General features: G+C 50.5%; 1 protein-coding gene across 2 annotated transcripts in view; it reads left to right on the top strand.

The window, feature by feature from the left end:
- LOC126213229 (nostrin) overlaps positions 1 to 21,353 on the top strand; it is an 817,565-nt gene that overhangs the window by 678,065 nt on the left and 118,147 nt on the right. For both annotated transcript variants that reach the window (XM_049940878.1, XM_049940879.1), the window contains one exon: positions 18,606 to 18,749. In XM_049940878.1, the coding sequence (XP_049796835.1) occupies positions 18,606 to 18,749 (144 nt within the window). The remainder of the gene's footprint in view (positions 1 to 18,605; positions 18,750 to 21,353) is intronic.

The raw sequence follows: 21,353 nt of genomic DNA, 5'->3' as shown, positions 1-21,353 counted from the left end.
CATGCATTGTCCTGTTGTAACAGCAAGTTCCCTTGCCGGTCTAGGAATGGTAGAACGATGGGTTCGATGACGGTTTGGATGTACCGTGCACTATTCAGTGTCCCCTCGACGATCACCAGTGGTGTACGGCCAGTGTAGGAGATCGCTCCCCACACCATGATGCCGGGTGTTGGCCCTGTGTGCCTCGGTCGTATGCAGTCCTGATTGTGGCGCTCACCTGCACGGCGCCAAACACGCATACGACCATCATTGGCACCAAGGCAGAAGCGACTCTCATCGCTGAAGACGACACGTCTCCATTCGTCCCTCCATTCACGCCTGTCGCGACACCACTGGAGGCGGGCTGCACGATGTTGGGGCGTGAGCGGAAGACGGCCTAACGGTGTGCGGGACCGTAGCCCAGCTTCGTGGAGACGGTTGCGAATGGTCCTCGCCGATACCCCAGGAGCAACAGTGTCCCTAATTTGCTGGGAAGTGGCGGTGCGGTCCCCTACGGCACTGCGTAGGATCCTACGGTCTTGGCGTGCATCCGTGCGTCGCTGCGGTCCGGTCCCAGGTCGACGGGCACGTGCACCTTCCGCCGACCACTGGCGACAACATCGATGTACTGTGGAGACCTCACGCCCCACGTGTTGAGCAATTCGGCGGTACGTCCACCCGGCCTCCCGCATGCCCACTATACGCCCTCGCTCAAAGTCCGTCAACTGCACATACGGTTCACGTCCACGCTGTCGCGGCATGCTACCAGTGTTAAAGACTGCGATGGAGCTCCGTATGCCACGGCAAACTGGCTGACACTGACGGCGGCGGTGCACGAATGCTGCGCAGCTAGCGCCATTCGACGGCCAACACCGCGGTTCCTGGTGTGTCCGCTGTGCCGTGCGTGTGATCATTGCTTGTACAGCCCTCTCGCAGTGTCCGGAGCAAGTATGGTGGGTCTGACACAGCGGTGTCAATGTGTTCTTTTTTCCATTTCCAGGAGTGTACATTACTGGCCATTAAAATTGCTACACCACGAAGACGACGTGCTACAGACTCGAAATTTAACCGACAGGAAGAAGATGCTGTCATATGCAAATGATTAGCTTTTTAAGAGCATTCACACAAGATTCGCACCGGTCGCAACACCTACAACGTCCTGACATGAGGAAAGTTTCCAGCGATTTCTCGTGCACAAACAGCAGTTGACGGGCGTTGCCTGGTGAAACGTTGTTGTGATGCCTCGTGTAAGGAGGAGAAATGCGTACCATCACGTTTTCGACTTTGATAAAGGTCGGATTGTAGCGTGTCGCGATTGCGATTTATCTTATCGCGACACTGCTGCTCGCGTTGGTCGAGATCCAATGACTGTTAGCAGAATATAGAATCGGTGGGTTCAGGAGGGTAATACGGAACGGCGTGCTGGATCCCAACGGCCTCGTATTGCAAGCAGTCGAGATGACACGCATCTTATCCGCACGGCTGCAACGGATCCTGCAGCCACGTCTCGATCCCTGAGTCAACAGATGGGCACGTTTGCGAGACAACAACCATCTGCACCAACAGTTCGACGACGTTTGCAGCAGCAAGAACAATCAGCTCGGAGACCGTGGCTGCGGTTACCCTTGACGCTGCATCACAGACAGGAGCGCCTGCGATGGTGTACTCGACGACGAACCTGGGTGCACGAATGGCAAAACGTCATTTTTTCGGATGAATCCAGGTTCTGTTTACAGCATGAAGATGGTCGCATCCGTGTTTGGCGACATCGGGGTGAACGCACATTGGAAGCGTGTATTCGTCATCGCCATACTGGCGCATCACCCGGCGTGATGGCATGGGGTGGCATCGGTTACACGTCTCGGTCACCTCTTGTTCGCACTGATGGCACTTTGAACAGTGGACGTTACATTTCAGATGTGTTACAACCCGTGGCTCTACCCTTCATTGGATCCCTGCGTTTCAGCAGGATAATGCACGACCGCATGTTGCACGTCCTGTACGGGCCTTTCTGGATACAGAAAATCTTCGACTGCTGTCCTGGCCAGCACATTATCCAGATCTCTCACCAACTGAAAACGTCTGGTCAATGGTGGCCGAGCAACTGGCTCGTCACAATACGCCAGTCACTACTATTGATGAACTGCGGTATCGTGTTGAACCTCCATGGGCAGTTGTACCTCCACACGCCATCCAAGCTCTGACTCAATGCCCAGGCGTATCAAGGCCGTTATTACGGCCAGAGGTGGTTGTTCTGGGTACTGATTTGTCAGGATCTATGCACCCAAATTGCGTGAAAATGTATTGACATGTCAGTTCTAGTATATTTGTCCAGTGAATACCCGTTTATCATCTGCACTTCTTCTTGGTGTAGCAATTTTAATGGCCAGTAGTGTATATGCCGTAGTTCCATACACAAAAATGATAACTCACCCTCTATCTACATTGTATAGGAAATAAGCGGCGTATCCCTGTCTTGCTGCATATAACGACCCCGTCTGCCATGACAGCTTTGCTTGCCGGTGTTTACACCGCAGTTTTTGATTCTGACCAATTTGCTTTCAGATTTTAGCACATTTCTCGGACTGTTTTGCGAAGAGTTGCAGCTCCAATATAATTAGTCAGATAACCTGCAGTCGTCTTTTCAACAGCTTTCGGATGCCTTTAAAAAAATCACATCGTTCTATTTAAAAATCATACCTGCTACAGTATGTCGATGGATACAAAAAACACTTTATCATATACCAAAGTACATGTCCTTTAGCGTACTATCATTTGCTGAAAACCTCGTATCGATGTATGGAACCGTTCAAGGAATGAAAGGGGTCTTACGTCTTACGTAACTCGCCCTGTATACACGGTGATTCAGCTGCTCCTTCCTATGGGTTTCACACAATCTGCAACACCTGCAAATACCACGAGCAAGATCTTCGTACACTCCCTTGCTACGCACAAACTATTAGTCCTGCAGAAGAAGTGAACGGGGCTTTTTTGTTGAAAATTTGACGTAGTTAAATTTAGTGCTTGGATGCGTTTTCGCTAAGGCTCATAGTTTTCGAATTATTTAAGAGAACGGGTTTTTCTTGAACAACTCGAAAGCCCAAGCCCTCCACCGAAAACGTATCCCAGTAAAAATTTAACTATACTAAATTTCGTAGAAAAAAGTTTTGCTCATTTTTGTTCTGTGGGACTAATACACTCCTGGAAATGGAAAAAAGAACACATTGACACCGGTGTGTCAGACCCACCATACTTGCTCCGGACACTGCGAGAGGGCTGTACAAGCAATGATCACACGCACGGCACAGCGGACACACCAGGAACCGCGGTGTTGGCCGTCGAATGGCGCTAGCTGCGCAGCATTTGTGCACCGCCGCCGTCAGTGTCAGCCAGTTTGCCGTGGCATACGGAGCTCCATCGCAGTCTTTAACACTGGTAGCATGCCGCGACAGCGTGGACGTGAACCGTATGTGCAGCTGACGGACTTTGAGCGAGGGCGTATAGTGGGCATGCGGGAGGCCGGGTGGACGTACCGCCGAATTGCTCAACACGTGGGGCGTGAGGTCTCCACAGTACATCGATGTTGTCGCCAGTGGTCGGCGGAAGGTGCACGTGCCCGTCGACCTGGGACCGGACCGCAGCGACGCACGGATGCACACCAAGACCGTAGGATCCTACGCAGTGCCGTAGGGGACCGCACCGCCACTTCCCAGCAAATTAGGGACACTGTTGCTCCTGGGGTATCGGCGAGGACCATTCGCAACCGTCTCCATGAAGCTGCGCTACGGTCCCGCACACCGTTAGGCCGTCTTCCGCTCACGCCCCATCGTGCAGCCCGCCTCCAGTGGTGTCGCGACAGGCGTGAATGGAGGGACGAATGGAGACGTGTCGTCTTCAGCGATGAGAGTCGCTTCTGCCTTGGTGCCAATGATGGTCGTATGCGTGTTTGGCGCCGTGCAGGTGAGCGCCACAATCACGACTGCATACGACCGAGGCACATAGGGCCAACACCCGGCACCATGGTGTGGGGAGCGATCTCCTACACTGGCCGTACACCACTGGTGATCGTCGAGGGGACACTGAATAGTGCACGGTACATCCAAACCGTCATCGAACCGATCGTTCTACCATTCCTAGACCGGCAAGGGAACTTGCTGCTCCAACAGGACAATGCACGTCCGCATGTATCCCGTGCCACCCAACGTGCTCTAGAAGGTGTAAGTCAACTACCCTGGCCAGCAAGATCTCCGGATCTGTCCCCATTGAGCATGTTTGGGACTGGATGAAGCGTCGTCTCACGCGGTCTGCACGTCCAGCACGAACGCTGGTCCAACTGAGGCGCCAGGTGGAAATGGCATGGCAAGCCGTTCCACAGGACTACATCCAGCATCTCTACGATCGTCTCCATGGGAGAATAGCAGCCTGCATTGCTGCGAAAGGTGGATATACACTGTACTAGTGCCGACATTGTGCATGCTCTGTTGCCTGTGTCTATGTGCCTGTGGTTCTGTCAGTGTGATCATGTGATGTATCTGACCCCAGGAATGTGTCAATAAAGTTTCCCCTTCCTGGGACAATGAATTCACGGTGTTCTTATTTCAATTTCCAGGAGTGTAGTTTGTGCGTACCGAGGGAGAGAATAGGAGAATCTTGATCGTGGTATTTGCAAGCGTTGCAGGTTGCATAAAACTCATCGTTAGAAGCAACTCAATGACACGTTAGTCGAAAAAATGATTCAAATGGCTCTGAGCACTATGGGACTTAACTTCTAACGTCATCAGTCCCCTAGAACTTAGAATTACTTAAACCTAACTAACCTAAGGACATCACACACATCCATGCCCGAGGCAGGATTCGAACCTGAGACCGTAGCGGTCGCGCGGTTCCAGACTGTAGCGCCTAGAACCACTCGGTCACTCCGGCCGGCGACACGTTAGTCTTCTGTTTGGTTTCATGCGGGCCATTCCTTTCCTGTGCCAACCTCGTCTCCTCAGAGTAGCATTTCAGCCGAACGTCCTCAATTATTTGCTGGATATATTCCAATCTCTGTCTCCCCCTAGTTCTTGCCCTCTACAGCTCTCTCTAGAAGTCATTCCCTCGTGTCATAACACATTACCTGTGTCCCTGCCCCTTTTTCTTGTCAGTCTTGTTCATATACTCGTTTCTTCACCGGTCCTGCGGAGGACCTACTCATCTCTTATCAGTCCACCTAATTTTCAACATCCTACTATACCAGAACATCTCAGTTACTATGTTCCCCATCTACTACTTTCATTTACTAATCTAATCCCTCAGCCTCGCCTCTAATACTTCAGCTGTAAAACTCAATCTTTCCGCTTGGTAGAGACGGATCAGAATTACCACACATGGAACGTGTACTAGCAAATAACAAATGACAGACACATCTCCGTGTTTTTAAAATTGTTTTTGCTCGGGTTACTCTATAGGAGCGGGCCGGCCGGTGTGGCCGAGCGGTTCTAGGCGCGTCAGTCTGGAACCGCGCGATCGCTACGGTCGCAGGTTCGAATCCTGCCTCGGGCATGGATGTGTGTGATGTCCTTAGGTTAGTTAGGTTTAAGTAGTTCTGAGTTCTAGGGGACAGATGACCTCTGAAGTTAAGTCCCATAGTTCTTACAAGGGAACCTCCCCATCGCACCCACCTCAGATTTAGTTATAAGTTGGCACTGTGGATAGGCCTTGAAAAACTGAACACATATCAATTGAGAAAACAGGAAGGAGTTGTGTGGAACTGTGAAAAAAATAAGCAAAATATACAAACTGAGTAGTTCATGGGAAGATAGGCAACATCAAGGAGACCAGGAACGCAGGAGAGCCGTGGTCTCGTGGTAACGTGAGCAGCTGTGGAACGAAAGGTCACTGGTTAAAATCTTCCATCGAGTGAAAAGTTTAATTTTTTATTTTCAGTTTATGTGACAAACTCTTATGTTTTCATCACTTTTTTGGAGTGATTATCACATCCACAAGAAAACCTAAATCGGGCAAGGTAGAAGAATCTTATTACCCATTCGCCAAGTGTACAAGTTAGGTGGATGGACAACATATTCCTGTCATGTGACGCACATGCCGTCACCAGTGTCGTATAGAATATATCAGATGTGTTTTCCTGTGGAGGAATCGGTTGACCTATGACCTTGCGGTCAAATGTTTTCGGTTCTCATTGGAGAGGCACGTCCTTTCGTCTACTAATCGTACGGTTTTGCGATGCGGTCGCGAAACAGAGACACTAAACTTATTGCAGTGAACAGAGACGTCAATGAACGAACGGACTGATAATAACTATGCAAAAATAAAGAAAGTAAAATTTTCACTTGAGGGAAGACTTGAACCAAGTACCTCCCATTCTACAGCTGCTCACGCTACCACGGGACCACGGCGCTCCTAAGCTCACATTGTCCATTATGTTGCCTATGTGGTGCTTGAACTACTCAGTTTGTATATTTTGCTTATTTTTTCATAGTTCCACACAACTTCTTCCTGTTTTCTCAATTGATCTGTGTTCATTTTATCAAGGCCTATCCACTGTGCCAACTTATTACTAAATCTGAGGGAGGTGCGATGGGGAGGTTCCCTTGTTAGAGCCACTTGAACCATTTTGAACCTTCTCCTACTCAGTGTTTTCCATATATCGCTTTCTTCACCGGTTCTGTGGACAACCTACTCATGTCTTATCAGTCCTAATTTTGAACATCCTTCTATACCACCTCAGTTACTTTGTTGCCTACCTACTAGTTTTACCGTCTACTTTGCTAATCTAATCCCTCAACTTCACCTGTGTACGTTAACTACATAATTCAGTCTTTCCACACCATAGAGAGGGGTCAGAATTACGACATGTGGTACGTGTAAGAGTAACTAACTAATGTCTCGCCCAGTTAGCCGTGCGGTCTAACGCGCTGCATCCCGAGTGGGAAAGCATGCCGGTCCCCGGCACGAATCCGCCCGGCGGATTAGTACACCATAATTACTCTACCACGCAACCATTGGGGTTACACTTGTCTGGTGAAAGAGGTTCCCAGGGGGTTCACTGAGGGCCAAACCGCACAATAACCCTGGGTTCCGTGTGGGGCAGCGGTTGGGTGGGTGGACTGCTGTAGCCTGTTTCGGGGTTGTGTACCACTGAAGGCTACGGCGGGGCCGAAGCGCCTCCGTCGTTTCTGGATCCCCCTACACCATAATTACTCTACCACGCAACCATTGGTGTTACACTCGTCTAGTGAAAGAGGTTCCCAGGGGGTCCACTGGGGGCCGAACCGCACAATAACCCTGGGTTTCGTGTGGGGCGGCGCTTGGGTGGGTGGACTGCTGTAGCCTGTTTCGGGGTTGTGTACCACTGAAGGCTACGGCGGGGACGAAGCGCCTCCGTCGTTTCTGGATCCCCCTACACCATAATTACTCTACCACGCAACCATTGGGGTTACACTCGTCTGGTGAAAGAGGTTCCCAGGGGGTCCACTGGGGGCCGAACCGCACAATAACCCTGGGTTCGGTGTGGGGCGGCAGTTGGGTGGGTGGACTGCTGTAGCCTGTTTCGGGGTTGTGTATCACTGAAGGCTACGGCGGGGACGAAGCGCCTCCGTCGTTTCTGGATGCCCCTACACCATAATTACTCTACCACGCAACCATTGGGTTTACACTCGTCTGGTGAAAGAGGTTCCCAGGGGGTCCACTGGGGGCCGAACTGCACAATAACCCTGGGTTTCGTGTGGGGCGGCGGTTGGGTGGATGGACTGCTGTAGCCTGTTTCGGGGTTGTGTACCACTGAAGGCTACAGCGGGGACGAAGCGCCTCCGTCGTTTCTGGATCCCCCTACACCATAATTACTCTACCACGCAACCATTGGGGTTACACTCGTCTGGTGAAAGAGGTTCCCAGGGGGTCCACTGGGGGCCGAACCGCACAATAACCCTGGGTTCCGTGTGGGGCGGTGGTTGGGTGGGTGGACTGCTGTAGCCTGTTTCGGGGTTGTGTACCACTGAAGGCTACGGCGGGGACGAAGCGCCTCCGTCGTTTCTGGATCCCCCTACACCATAATTACTCACCACGCAACCATTGGGGTTACACTCGTCTGGTGAAAGAGGTTCCCAGGGAGTCCACTGGGGGCCGAACCGCACAATAGCCCTGGGTTCCGTGTGGGGCGGCGGTTGGGTGGGTGGACTGCTGTAGCCTGTTTCGGGGTTGTGTACCACTGAAGGCTACGGCGGGGACAAAGCGCCTCCGTCGTTTCTGGATCCCCCTACACCATAATTACTCTACCACGCAACCATTGGGGTTACACTCATCTGGTGAAAGAGGTTCCCAGGGAGTCCACTGGGGGCCGAACCGCATAATAACCCTGGGTTCCGTGTGGGGCGGCGGTTGGGTGGGTGGACTGCTGTAGCCTGTTTCGGGGTTGAGTACCACTGAAGGCTACGGCGGGGACGAAGCGCCTCCGTCGTTTCTGGATCCCCCTACACCATAATTACTCTACCACGCAACCATTGGGGTTACACTCGTCTGGTGAAAGAGGTTCCCAGGGGGTCCACTGGGGGCCGAACCGCACAATAACCCTGGGTTCCGTGTGGGGCGGTGGTTGGGTGGGTGGACTGCTGTAGCCTGTTTCGGGGTTGTGTACCACTGAAGGCTACGGCGGGGACGAAGCGCCTCCATCGTTTCTGGATCCCCCTACACCATAATTACTCTACCACGCAACCATTGGGGTTACACTCGTCTGGTGAAAGAGGTTCCCAGGGGGTCCACTGGGGGCCGAACCGCACAATAACCCTGGGTTCCGTGTGGGGCGGCGGTTGGGTGGGTGGACTGCTGTAGCCTGTTTCGGGGTAGTGTACCACTGAAGGCTACGGCGGGGACGAAGCGCCTCCGTCGTTTCTGGATCCCCCTACACCATAATTACTCTACCACGCAACCATTGGGGTTACACTCGTCTGGTGAAAGAGGTTCCCAGGGGGTCCACTGGGGGCCGAACCGCACAATAACCCTGGGTTCCGTGTGGGGCGGCGGTTGGGTGGGTGGACTGCTGTAGCCTGTTTCGGGGTAGTGTACCACTGAAGGCTACGGCGGGGACGAAGCGCCTCCATCGTTTCTGGATCCCCCTACACCATAATTACTCTACCACGCAACCATTGGGGTTACACTCGTCTGGTGAAAGAGGTTCCCAGGGGGTCCACTGGGGGCCGAACCGCACAATAACCCTCGGTTCCGTGTGGGGCGGGGGTGGGTGGGTGGACTGCTGTAGCCTGTTTCGGGGTTGTGTACCACTGAAGGCTACGGCGGGGACGAAGCGCCTCCGTCGTTTCTGGATCCCCCTACACCATAATCACTCTACCACGCAACCATTGGGGTTACACTCGTCTGGTGAAAGAGGTTCCCAGGGGGTCCACTGGGGGCCGAACCGCACAATAACCCTGGGTTCCGTGTGGGGCGGCGGTTGGGTGGGTGGACTGCTGTAGCCTGTTTCGAGGTTGTGTACCACTGAAGGCTACGGCGGGGACGAAGCGCCTCCGTCGTTTCTGGATCCCCTGATCCATACAATACAAAGTAACTAATGACAGACACAGATGCATATTTTTAATGAAATTGTTTTCATTCCGGTTATTCTACACGAGCTGATGAACTTCCGCTGTAAGCGAGGCACATAAGCATGATGTACTGTGAGCTTATAATGTGCCTCGCAACGGCACGGAATCCGCGCAGCAGCGGCAGCAGAGTATAACGACATGTGGGGGCGGATGCACGAGGCCTTGCGAGCATTTCCGGCCGTCGCTCGCCGTGGAATACTGTACGGTGACGCCCGCTGCGGGTACTAACATGCTTGCAGTAGGCGTTTCACACTACCCCACATCGTCAGGAGTGAAAATTCAAACGCAGGCACTAGCCGCTGGAACAACACGACGTTCACTCATCGCTGCCAGATTAGATCCCGAAAACATCGATCTGCACGTGAATCTACACTGCTGCAATTTTCACTGGAGCAGCAAAGAGGACTAAAGATAACGAAATTTTACTTATGCTGCAGCTGCGTTACCATTTGTGCCCGAGATGCGTTGCAATTCCTCTCATTATTTATAAGTAGTTAGCTCTGAAAAAATTATCAACTTCGTGGAAATGAATGAAAATGCGGGAGCATGTTGCCAGAGGTCTCCCAGTCCAGAACATATTGCTGGACTATTGATCTGATATAATTAAAGTTTCCACAAGACATTTGAGTCTCGTCTTTATCTGCTATAATGATGGACGCTGAAGAGATGAATTAAAATTTGTACAATGGCCAGGAGTTGAACCCATGTTTTACATGCTTATTATGCACGAATGCTAGCCATTACACCACGACAACACTATAACTAACAGACCTGCAAGGACGACACTAATCCATTGTCGTCCCTAATACCAACTCACATCTTCAGCTCATTTTCCCCTTCTTAGGCCGTCACTGCCTTGCCGCAGTGGTAGCACCGGTTCCCGTCACATCACCGAAGTTAAGCGCTGTCGGGCTGGGCTAGCACGTGGATGGGTGACCATCCGGTCTGCCGAGCGCTGTTGGCAAGCGAGGTGCACTCAGTCCTTGTGAGGCAAACTGAGGAGCTACTTGACTGAGAAGTGGCGGCTCCGGTCTCGGAAACTGACATACGGCCGGGAGAGCAGTGTGCTGACCACATGCCCCTCCATATCCGCATCCAGTCACGCCTCAGGACGACGCGGCGACCGGTCGGTACCGTTGGGCCTTCATGGCCTGTTCTGGCGGCGTTTAGTTTTTTTTATAGAACATATAAAGTTTATTCAAAATGTAATTGTTTTTTACTAACATTAATGACTTCTCCCATTTATGTATGAAAAATTATATGCTCCATAGCCCACCCAAGGCCACGCGGCAAAGAGCAATGCGTTCATTGAAGTTCTCGTTCACAAACATCTGGGGTGGAGGGAGGGGGGGGGGGCGTGTGCGTTTAATAACCCTTTTAGTTTCATACTTCGCCGGCCGGTGGTGGCCGAGCGGTTCTGGCGCTACAGTCTGGAACCGCGCGACCGCTACGGTCGCAGGTTCGAATCCTGCGTCGGGCATGGATGTGTGTGTTTTCCTTAGGTTAGTTAGGTTTAAGTAGTTCTAAGTTCTAGGGGATTTATGACCTCAGCAGTTGAGTCACATAGTGCTGAGAGCCATTTGAACCATTTTTTCATACCTGATTTGGTGTATTGCTTGTGGTTTGTTCACGTGCACTTTTCGAAATCCCTACTAAAACGTCACAAGACGTAAGATCGCACGATCTGGAACGCCTTTCCTGATTGCTACGCGATGAGATGATTTTTTCAGGATACTTTTCATTCAGCAGATCAATCGTTTCACGGAATCTGTGAGTGGTCGCACCGTCTTGTTAAAACTAAAAATCTCCATTTTCGCTAATAAGAGAGGAAAACCGATCAGAGAGCATTTTTCGCTAACGGCCGCCGTTGACAGTGACGGAAGCTTCCTCATCATTTTCCTCCGCTGACGGCCGAAACACACAATAACCCTAGGTTCAGTGTGGGGAGACATAGGGGTGAGTGGACAGTTCAAATGGTTCAAATGGCTCTGAGCACTATGGGACTTCTGAGGTCATCAGTCCCCTAGAACTTAGAACTACTTAAACATAACTAACACACATCCATGCCCGAGGCAGGATACGAACCAGCGCCGTAGCGGTCGCGCGGTTCCGCTCGGACACCCCGGCCGGCTTTCCGAAAGGGCGTGCAAACATGTGACAGGGCATAGAGAACGCTCCACTGAACACTTTGAGGTAGGAGACCTGGGGTCGGAGAAGGCAGCTTAAGGAGATAGGAAAGTAAACTTGTCTACCGCTTTGTCTAGAATTACTGTTTTCCAGCTCATTTACAACCAACTCGCGAACAAGTTTACACGAACTTTGCTGTTTATTTACAGGTACAATCTTTATTTCCTGAAAATAAAAAAGGAGGACCAGCCTCATTACCAGGAAGTCACGATTCAGGTTTTGTATACTTTACTTGCCCATAACGCGGCTCTCTTGTATCGTACACTCCTGGAAATGGAAAAAAGAACACATTGACACCGGTGTGTCAGACCCACCATACTTGCTCCGGACACTGCGAGAGGGCTGTACAAGCAATGATCACACGCACGGCACAGCGGACACACCAGGAACCGCGGTGTTGGCCGTCGAATGGCGCTAGCTGCGCAGCATTTGTGCACCGCCGCCGTCAGTGTCAGCCCGTTTGCCGTGGCATACGGAGCTCCATCGCAGTCTTTAACACTGGTAGCATGCCGCGACAGCGTGGACGTGAACCGTATGTGCAGTTGACGGACTTTGAGCGAGGGCGTATAGTGGGCATGCGGGAGGCCGGGTGGACGTACCGCCGAATTGCTCAACACGTGGGGCGTGAGGTCTCCACAGTACATCGATGTTGTCGCCAGTGGTCGGCGAAAGGTGCACGTGCCCGTCGACCTGGGACCGGACCGCAGCGATGCACGGATGCACGCCAAGACCGTAGGATCCTACGCAGTGCCGTAGGGGACCGCACCGCCACTTCCCAGCAAATTAGGGACACTGTTGCTCCTGGGGTATGGGCGAGGACCATTCGCAACCGTCTCCATGAAGCTGGGCTACGGTCCCGCACACCGTTAGGCCGTCTTCCGCTCACGCCCCAACAGCGTGCAGCCCGCCTCCAGTGGTGTCGCGACAGGCGTGAATGGAGGGACGAATGGAGACGTGTCGTCTTCAGCGATGAGAGTCGCTTCTGCCTCGGTGCCAATGATGGTCGTATGCGTGTTTGGCGCCGTGCAGGTGAGCGCCACAATCAGGACTGCATACGACCGAGGCACACTGGCCGTACACCACTGGTGATCGTCGAGGGGACACTGAATAGTGCACGGTACATCCAAACCGTCATCGAACCCATCGTTCTACCATTCCTAGACCGGCAAGGGAACTTGCTGTTCCAACAGGACAATGCACGTCCGCATGTATCCCGTGCCACCCAACGTGCTCTAGAAGGTGTAAGTCAACTACCCTGGCCAGCAAGATCTCCGGATCTGTCCCCCATTGAGCATGTTTGGGACTGGATGAAGCGTCGTCTCACGCGGTCTGCACGTCCAGCACGAACGCTGGTCCAACTGAGGCGCCAGGTGGAAATGGCATGGCAAGCCGTTCCACAGGACTACATCCAGCATCTCTACGATCGTCTCCATGGGAGAATAGCAGCCTGCATTGCTGCGAAAGGTGGATATACACTGTACTAGTGCCGACATTGTGCATGCTCTGTTGCCTGTGTCTATGTGCCTGTGGTTCTGTCAGTGTGATCATGTGATGTATCTGACCACAGGAATGTGTCAATAAAGTTTCCCCTTCCTGGGACAATGAATTCACGGTGTTCTTATTTCAATTTCCAGGAGTGTATTTCCGTTGTCCCATGATAGAACGTGATATGAATCAACGACAGGTCCATTAATTACTCAGTGCTATTGAGAGACGTACAGTACAATACAATACAATACAATACAATACAATACGATTGAGCGGTACCGGTGCAATTTCACAGAACTGGCATGCACCTCGTGTATGGGGAAGCACGTTGCAATGCTCTCGCTGGTGAAAGGCTGCACAGGGAAAGATATGCTAACAGGCATCATCCCTCACGAGGAATGTTTATTTCTATCGATGAATAAAGGAGACTGATTCACTGGAAGGAGAAACGAGGGACCTGACAACATTAGGACAACTTGCACGCCCTATTTTGAAGAGGAGGTGCTGCAACGTGTTGTAGCGGATCGCACTGCAAGTACTGGTCGTATTGCACGAGAAATTGACGCTGCACATACTAGCGTGTGCCGAAGTGCTGCACGGACAACAATTACACCCATATCGCCCACAACGAGTCCGTGCAATGCTCGTGAGTGACTTTGCACCAAGGGTCGCATTGCATCAGAGGTTACTCCAACAACGGATTGATCGGCCAGATTTCCTCCAGATCGTGCTGTTTACTGACAAGGGAACCTCCCCATCGCACCCCCCTCAGATTTAGTTATAAGTTGGCACAGTGGATAGGCCTTGAAAAACTGAACACAGATCAATCGAGAAAACAGGAAGATGTTGTATGGAACTATGAAAAAAATTAGTAAAATATACAAACTGAGTAGACCATGTGCACGATAGGTAACATCTAGGATAGTGTGAGCTCAGGAGCGCCGTGGTCCTGTGGTTAGCGTGAGCAGCTGCGGAACGAGAGATCCTTGGTTCAAGTCTTCCCTCGAGTGAAAAGTTTCCTTTTTTTATTTTCGCAAAGTTATGATCTGTCCGTTCGTTCATTGACGTCTCTGTTCACTGTAATAAGTTTAGTGTCTGTGTTTTGCGACCGCACCGCAAAACTTTGCGATTATTAGACGAAAGGACGTGCCTCTCCAATGGGAGCCGAAAACATTTAATCGCAAGGTCATAGGTCAACCGATTCCTCCTCAGGAAAACACGTCTGATATATTCTATACGACACTGGTGACGGCATGTGCGTCACATGACAGGAATATGTTGTCGACCCGCCTAACTTGTACACTTGGCGAATGGGTAAAAAGATTCTTCTACCTTGCCCGATTTAGGTTTTCTTGGGGGTGTGATAATCACTGCCAAAAAAGTGATGAAAACATAAGAGTTTGTCACATAAACTGAAAATAAAAAATTAAACTTTTCACTCGTGGGAAGACTTGATCCTAGGACCTCTCGTTCCGTAGCTGCTCTCGCTAAGCACAGGACCACGGCGCTCGTTGACTCCCATTGTCCTTGATGTTGCCTATCTTCCCATGGACTACTCAGTTTGTATATTTTACTAATTTTTTTCATAGTTCCACACAACTTCTTCCTGTTTTCTCGATTGATCTGTGTTCAGTTTTTCAAGGCCTATCCACTGTGCCAACTTATAACTAAATCTGAGGGGGGTGCGATGGGGAGGTTCCCTTGTCAGAAGAGTATTCCTCGAACGACTTCGTAGCAATTTTGCACGTGTGGGGTGTCGCATTGTACTGCTGCAATTGCCCAAGTCCGTGGGAATGCACAGTGGACACGAATGGGTGCAGGTGATCAGACGGAATGTTTACATACGTGTCACCTGTCAGAATCGTATCTAGACGAATCAGGGGTCCCATATCACTCCAACTGCACACGCCCCACACCATTACACCAGCTTAAACAGTCCGCTGCTGACGTTCAGGGTCCACGGACTCATGAGGTTGTCTCCATATCTGTACACGTCCATCCTCTCGATACAATTTGAAACGAGACTCGCCCGACCAGGCAACACGTTTCCAGTCCTCAACAGTATTGACAGGCCCAGGCGAGCCGTAAAGCTTTGTGTCGTGCAGTCATCAAGGGTACACGAGTGGACCTTTGGCTCCGAAAACCCGTATCGATGATGTTTCATTGAATGCTTCGCACGCTGACATTTATTGATGAGGCAGCCTTGAAATCTGCAGCAATTTACGGAAGGCTTGCACTTCTGTCACGTTGAACGTTTCTCTTCTGTCATCGTTGGTCCCATTCTTGCACGATATTTTTCCGGCCGCTGCGATGTCGGAGATTTGATGTTTTACCGTATTCCTGATATTCACTGCACACTTGTGAAATGGTCACACGTTAAAATCCCCACTTCGTCGCAAGGTCGGAGATCCTTTGTCCTATCGGTCGTGCACCGACTATAACACCACGTTAAAACCCACTTGAATCGTAATAACCTGCCATTGCAGCAGCAGTAGCCGATCTAAGAACTGCGCCAGGGTGGTCCATTGATCGTGATTGCGGCCAAATATCTCACGAAATAAGCGTCAAACGAGAAAACTACAAAGAACGAAACTCGTCTAGCTTGAAGGGGGGGAAACCAGATGGCACTATGGTCGGCCCGCTAGATGGCGCTGCCATAGGTCAAACGGATATCGACTGCGTTTTTTTTAAATATGCACCCCCATTTTTTATTACTTATTCGTGTACTGCGTAAAGAAATATGAATGTTTTAGTCTGACCACTTTTTTCGCATAGTGATAGATGGCGCTGTAATAGCCACAAACATATGGCTCACAATTTTAGACGAACAGTTAGTAACAGGTAGGTTTTTTAAATTAAAATACAGAACGTAGGTACGTTTGAACATTTTATTTCGGTTGTTGCAATGTGATACATGTACCTTTGTGAACTTACCATTTCTGAGAAAGCATGCTGCTACAGCGTGATTACCTGTAAATACCACATTAATGCAATAAATGCTGAAAATGATGTCTGTCAACCTCAATGCATTTGGCAATACGTGTCACGACATTCCTCTCAACAGCGAGTAGTTCGCCTTCCGTGATGTTCGCACATGCATTTAGAATGCGCTGACGCAGTTGTCAGGCATCGTCAGTGGATCACGATAGCAAATATCCATCAACCTTCCCCATAGACAGAAATCCGGGGACGTCAGATCCGGTGAACGTGTGGGCCATGGTATGGTGCTTCAACGACCAATCCACATGTCACGAAATATGCTACTCAATACCGCTTCAACCATACGCGAGCTATGTGCCGGACATCCATCATGCTGGAAGTACATCGCCATTCTGTCATGCACTGAAACATCTTGTAATGACATCGGTAGAACATTACGCAGGAAATCAGCATACATTGCACCATTTAGATTGCAATCGATAAAATGGGGGCCAATTATCCTTCCCCCCATAATGCCGCACCATACATTAACCCGCCAAGGTTGCTGATGTACCACTTGTCGCAGCCATCGTGGATTTTCCGTTGCCCAATAGTGCATATTATGCCAGTTTACGTTACCACTGTCGGTCAATGACGCTTCGTCGCTAAATAGAACGCGTGCAAAAAATCTCTCATCGTCCCGTAATTTCTCTCGTGCCCAGTGGCAGAACTGTACACGACGTTCCAAGTAGTCGCCATGCAATTCCTGGTGCTCAGAAATATGGTACGGGTGCAATCGATGTCGATGTAGCATTCTCAACACCGACGTTTTTGAGATTCCCTATTCTCGCGCAATTTGTCTGCTACTGATGTGCGGATTAGCCGCCACAGCAGCTAAAACACCTACTTGGGCATCATCATTTGTCGCAGGTCGTGGTTGACGTTTCACATGCGGCTGAACACTTCCTGTTTCCTTAAATAACGTAAGTGTTCGGCGAACGGTCCGGACACTTGGATGGTGTCGTCCAGGATACCGAGCAGCATACATAGCACACGCCCGTTGGGCATTTTGATCACAATAGGCATACATCAACACGACATCGACCTTTTCCGCAATTGGTAAACGGTCCATTTTAACACGGGTAATGTATCACGAAGCAAATACCGTCCGCACTGGCGGAGTGTTACGTGATACCACGTACTTATACGTTTGTGACTATTACAGCGTCATCTATCACAAAGCGAAAAAAGTGGTCCAACTGAAACATTCACATTTCTTTAGGTACTACACGAATATGTAATAAAAAGTGGGGTTCCCATTTAAAAAGAAAACGCAGTTGATATCCGTTTGACCAATGGCAGCGCCATCTAGCGGGCCAACCATAGCGCCATCTGGTTTCCCCCTTCAAGCTAGACCAGTTTTGTTCTTTGTAGTTTTTTCGTTTGACGATTTCGTGAGATATTTGGCGCGTCACTATCAATGAGCCACCCTGTATAGGCTTTGCTGACGTGTGCGCCGTTTACACATCTCTGTATTGGAATACCAGTTTCTTTGGCGCTTCAGTATACAGGGTGTTACAAGAAGGTACGGCCAAACTTTCAGGGAACATTCCTCACACACAAATAAAGAAAATATGTTATGTGGACATGTGTGCGGAAACGCTTAATTTCCGTGTTAGAGCTCATTTTAGTTTCGTCAGTGTGTTCTTCCACCTACGCTCGATGGAGCACGTTATCACGATTTCATACGGGATACTCTACCTGTACTGCTAGAACATGTGCCTTTACAAGTACGACACAACATGTGGTTCGTGCACGATGGAGCTCCTGCACATTTCAGTCGAAGTGTTTCGTATGCTTCTCAACAACAGATTCGGTGACCGATGCATTGGCAGAGGCGGACAAATTCCGTGGCCTCCACGCTCTCCTGACCTCAACCCTCTTGACTTTCTTTTATGGGGGCATTTGGAAGCTCTTGTCTACGCAACCCCGGTACCAAATGTAGAGACTCTTCGTGCTCGTATTGTGGACGGCTGTGATACAATACGCCATTCTCCAGTGCTGCATCAGCGCATCAGGGATTCCGTGCGACGGAGGGTGGATGCACGTTTCCTTGCTAATGGAGGACGTTTTGAACATTTCCTGTAACAAAGTGTTTGAAGTCAGGCTGGTACGTTCTGTTGCTGTGTGTTTCCATTCCACAATTAATGTGATTTGAAGAGAAGTAATAAAATGAGCTCTAACATGGAAACTAAGCGTTTCCGGACACATGTCCACATAACATATTTTCTTTCTTTGTGTGTGAGGAATGTTTCCTGAAAGTTTGGCCGTACCTTTTTGTAACACCCTGTATAATTATCCAGTTGTGTTCTATAGGTGAGCGAGTGCTGACCAGAGGGTGCCGCTGCTGAGCTGTGTTGTGTTGCTGTTTTCCAGATGCGAGGCGGAGACGGCGTACGCCAAGGCGCTGGGCAAGCTGTCGGGCAAGCTGGCCAGGGCGTCCCGGGACGCGGTGGGGACCGTGGGCACGGCGTGGCAGGCCGCCGGCCTGCAGATGCAGCAGCAGGCAGAGGCGCACAGGTCAGTCGCTCCTGAAGATGAACTCTCTGAACCACTCCGAAACATGTACACGCACGAAACAGCGCTACGACGGAAAGCGAGACTGACATAGCGCGGAACGAGGCGAGAAGAGGAGTTTAGCGGTATGGCGAGTGCTAGACGGTACTCGTCAAGTGCAGTAAATAAGCTCACTTATCGAATTTTGGCCCGCTTCCTGGTGTAAGGAACGAAAGAAATTGGAACACTGTATACGAGGTCTGTTCAAAAAATTCAGGAAATTTGTCCACAATTTTTTTCTGCGCTCACCTTCTGCTTATTGTGCATGCTCTCCGAAATACCGGGTGATCAAAAAGTCAGTATAAATTTCAAAACTGAATAAATAACGGAATAATATACATAGAGAGGCAAAAATTGACACACTTGTTTGGAATGACATAGGATTTTATTAGAACCAAAAATACAAAAGTTTAAAAAATGTCCGACAGATGGCGCTTCATCTGATCAGAATAGCAATAACTAGCATAACAAAGTAAGACAAAGCAAAGGTGATGTTCTTTACAGGAAATGCTCAATACGTCCGCCATCATTCCTCAACAATAGCTGTAGTCGAGGAATGATGTTGTGAACAGCACTGTAAAGCATGTCCGGAGTTATGGCGAGGCATTTGCGTCGGACGCTGTCTTTCAGCATCCCTAGAGATGTCGGTCGATCACGATACATATGCGACTTCAGGTAACCCCAAAGCCAGTAATCGCACGGACGGAGGTCTGGGGACCTGGGACGCTAAGCATGACGAAAGTGGCGCCTGAGCACACGATCATCACCAAATGTGCGCAAGAGATCTTTCACGCGTCTAGCAATATGGGGTGGAGCGCCATCCTGCATAAACATCGTACGTTCCAGCAGGTCTTTATCAGCCAGGCTGGGGATGATGCAATTCTGTAACATATCGGCGTACCTCTCACCCGTCACGGTAGCAGTTACAAAACCAGAATCACGCATTTCCTCGAAGAAAAAAGGCCCGATAGTGGTAGATGTAAATCCAACCTATATCGTGACTTTCTCGTCGTGCAATGGAGGTTCCACGACAGTTCTAGGATTTTCGGTTGCCCAGATTCTGCAGTTGTGGGCGTTGACAGACCGTCGGAGCGTGCAATGAGCTTCGTCGGTCCACAACACGTTTCTCAACCAATCGTCATCTTCCGCCATCTTTTGAAACGCCCACACCGCAAATGCCCTCCGCTTCACTAAATCGCCAGGTAACAGTTCACGATGCCGATGGATTTTGTACGGATAGCATCGGAGGGTACGCCTCAGTGCCAACCAAACAGTAGTGTACGGAATGCCGGTGCGACGTGCGACTGCACGAGCGCTGACTTCCCCGTGCATAGACGAACCCGCTACAGTCTCCATTTCTTCCTGAACTGTCTCAGCAGCATCACGCCTTGTGCTTGTCTAAACAACCCGTGGCTTCGAACTTCGAAATCATTATCGCCACAGCTGCATTTGTCAACGGACCTTTACCTGTTCGAATCCCCTTCCTATGGCGATAGGATCGTAACGCTGAACTAGCACATTCTCCATTCTGACAATACAGCTTCACTAAAAGCGCCTTTTCAGGTAACGTCAACATGCTGCGACTGCTGGCGCATCTGATTCTCTCCCCCTTTTTTTTCTTCTTTATTGTCATTTTGAAACCTGTATGCAGGCAGGTCTGCAGCAGCATACTACACCGCTCTTTGGCTACAGAGAAACACAAAAGATACAAATCAAGACAGAGAAAAAAGATGGTGGACGAATAAACGGAGACAAACACTTTTTAAAATACAAGGTGCCGTTCACGGGCGTAGAGTCCAAGATAAAATTGTTCAGACACTTGGACACAGACAGAAACGAAAATTGTCACATGTGAACGTAGGTGCACAAAACGAATAACACTGAATCACTTAAGCACAAAACGACGGCACACACAGAACACGAGGCGTTGATCTCCGGCGCGCGAATGTTCACTTACCGTGTACGAGTCCGGGGACCTGCCAAGAGAGGAGGAGGAGGAAGGGGAGTGGGAGAGGGAGAGGGGAGAGAAGATGCCATGCGCAGGGGAGACAGGGGGAAGGGAGGAAGGGAGAGGAGAAGCCCAGAGGAAGAGGGGTGGAGGGAGGGGACGGGGAAAAAGGAAAAGGAAGGGAGGGAGGGTGCCTAAAGGAAAGGACACAGGAAGTGGCGGGGGAGGATCAAAGTTGGTAGGAGGGGTATATGGAGGGGAGGAGGACATCATCAGGGAGGGGGAGCTGGCGGAAGCCACCTCGGGAGAGGGTAAGGAGGGTGGAGAGATGGAGACCTGGTGGGGAATACAGGCGCGGCAGCCGACGGGGGTGGGAGTGGATGGGTGAGACAAGCAGGTGAGGGCAATCGAGTTTTCAGGAGGTGTACAGGATCCGTATCCGTTCAAAGGAAAGGAGGAGGTGGGGGAAGGGGATGAGGTCGTACAGGATCCGCGTGGGGGAGGGGAGACGGATGCGATAGGCGAGGCAGAGAGCATGGCGTTCAAGGATTTGGAGGGATTTATAAAAGGTAGGGGGGCGGAGATCCAAGCCGGATGGGCGTAACAAAGGATAGGGCGGA

Source organism: Schistocerca nitens, chromosome 11, assembly GCF_023898315.1.
Source record: "Schistocerca nitens isolate TAMUIC-IGC-003100 chromosome 11, iqSchNite1.1, whole genome shotgun sequence".
In the NCBI taxonomy this organism is placed as follows: domain Eukaryota; kingdom Metazoa; phylum Arthropoda; class Insecta; order Orthoptera; family Acrididae; genus Schistocerca; species Schistocerca nitens.
The sequence above is the reverse complement of the archived record's forward strand: the minus strand, read 5'-3'. Positions and strand labels throughout refer to the sequence as shown.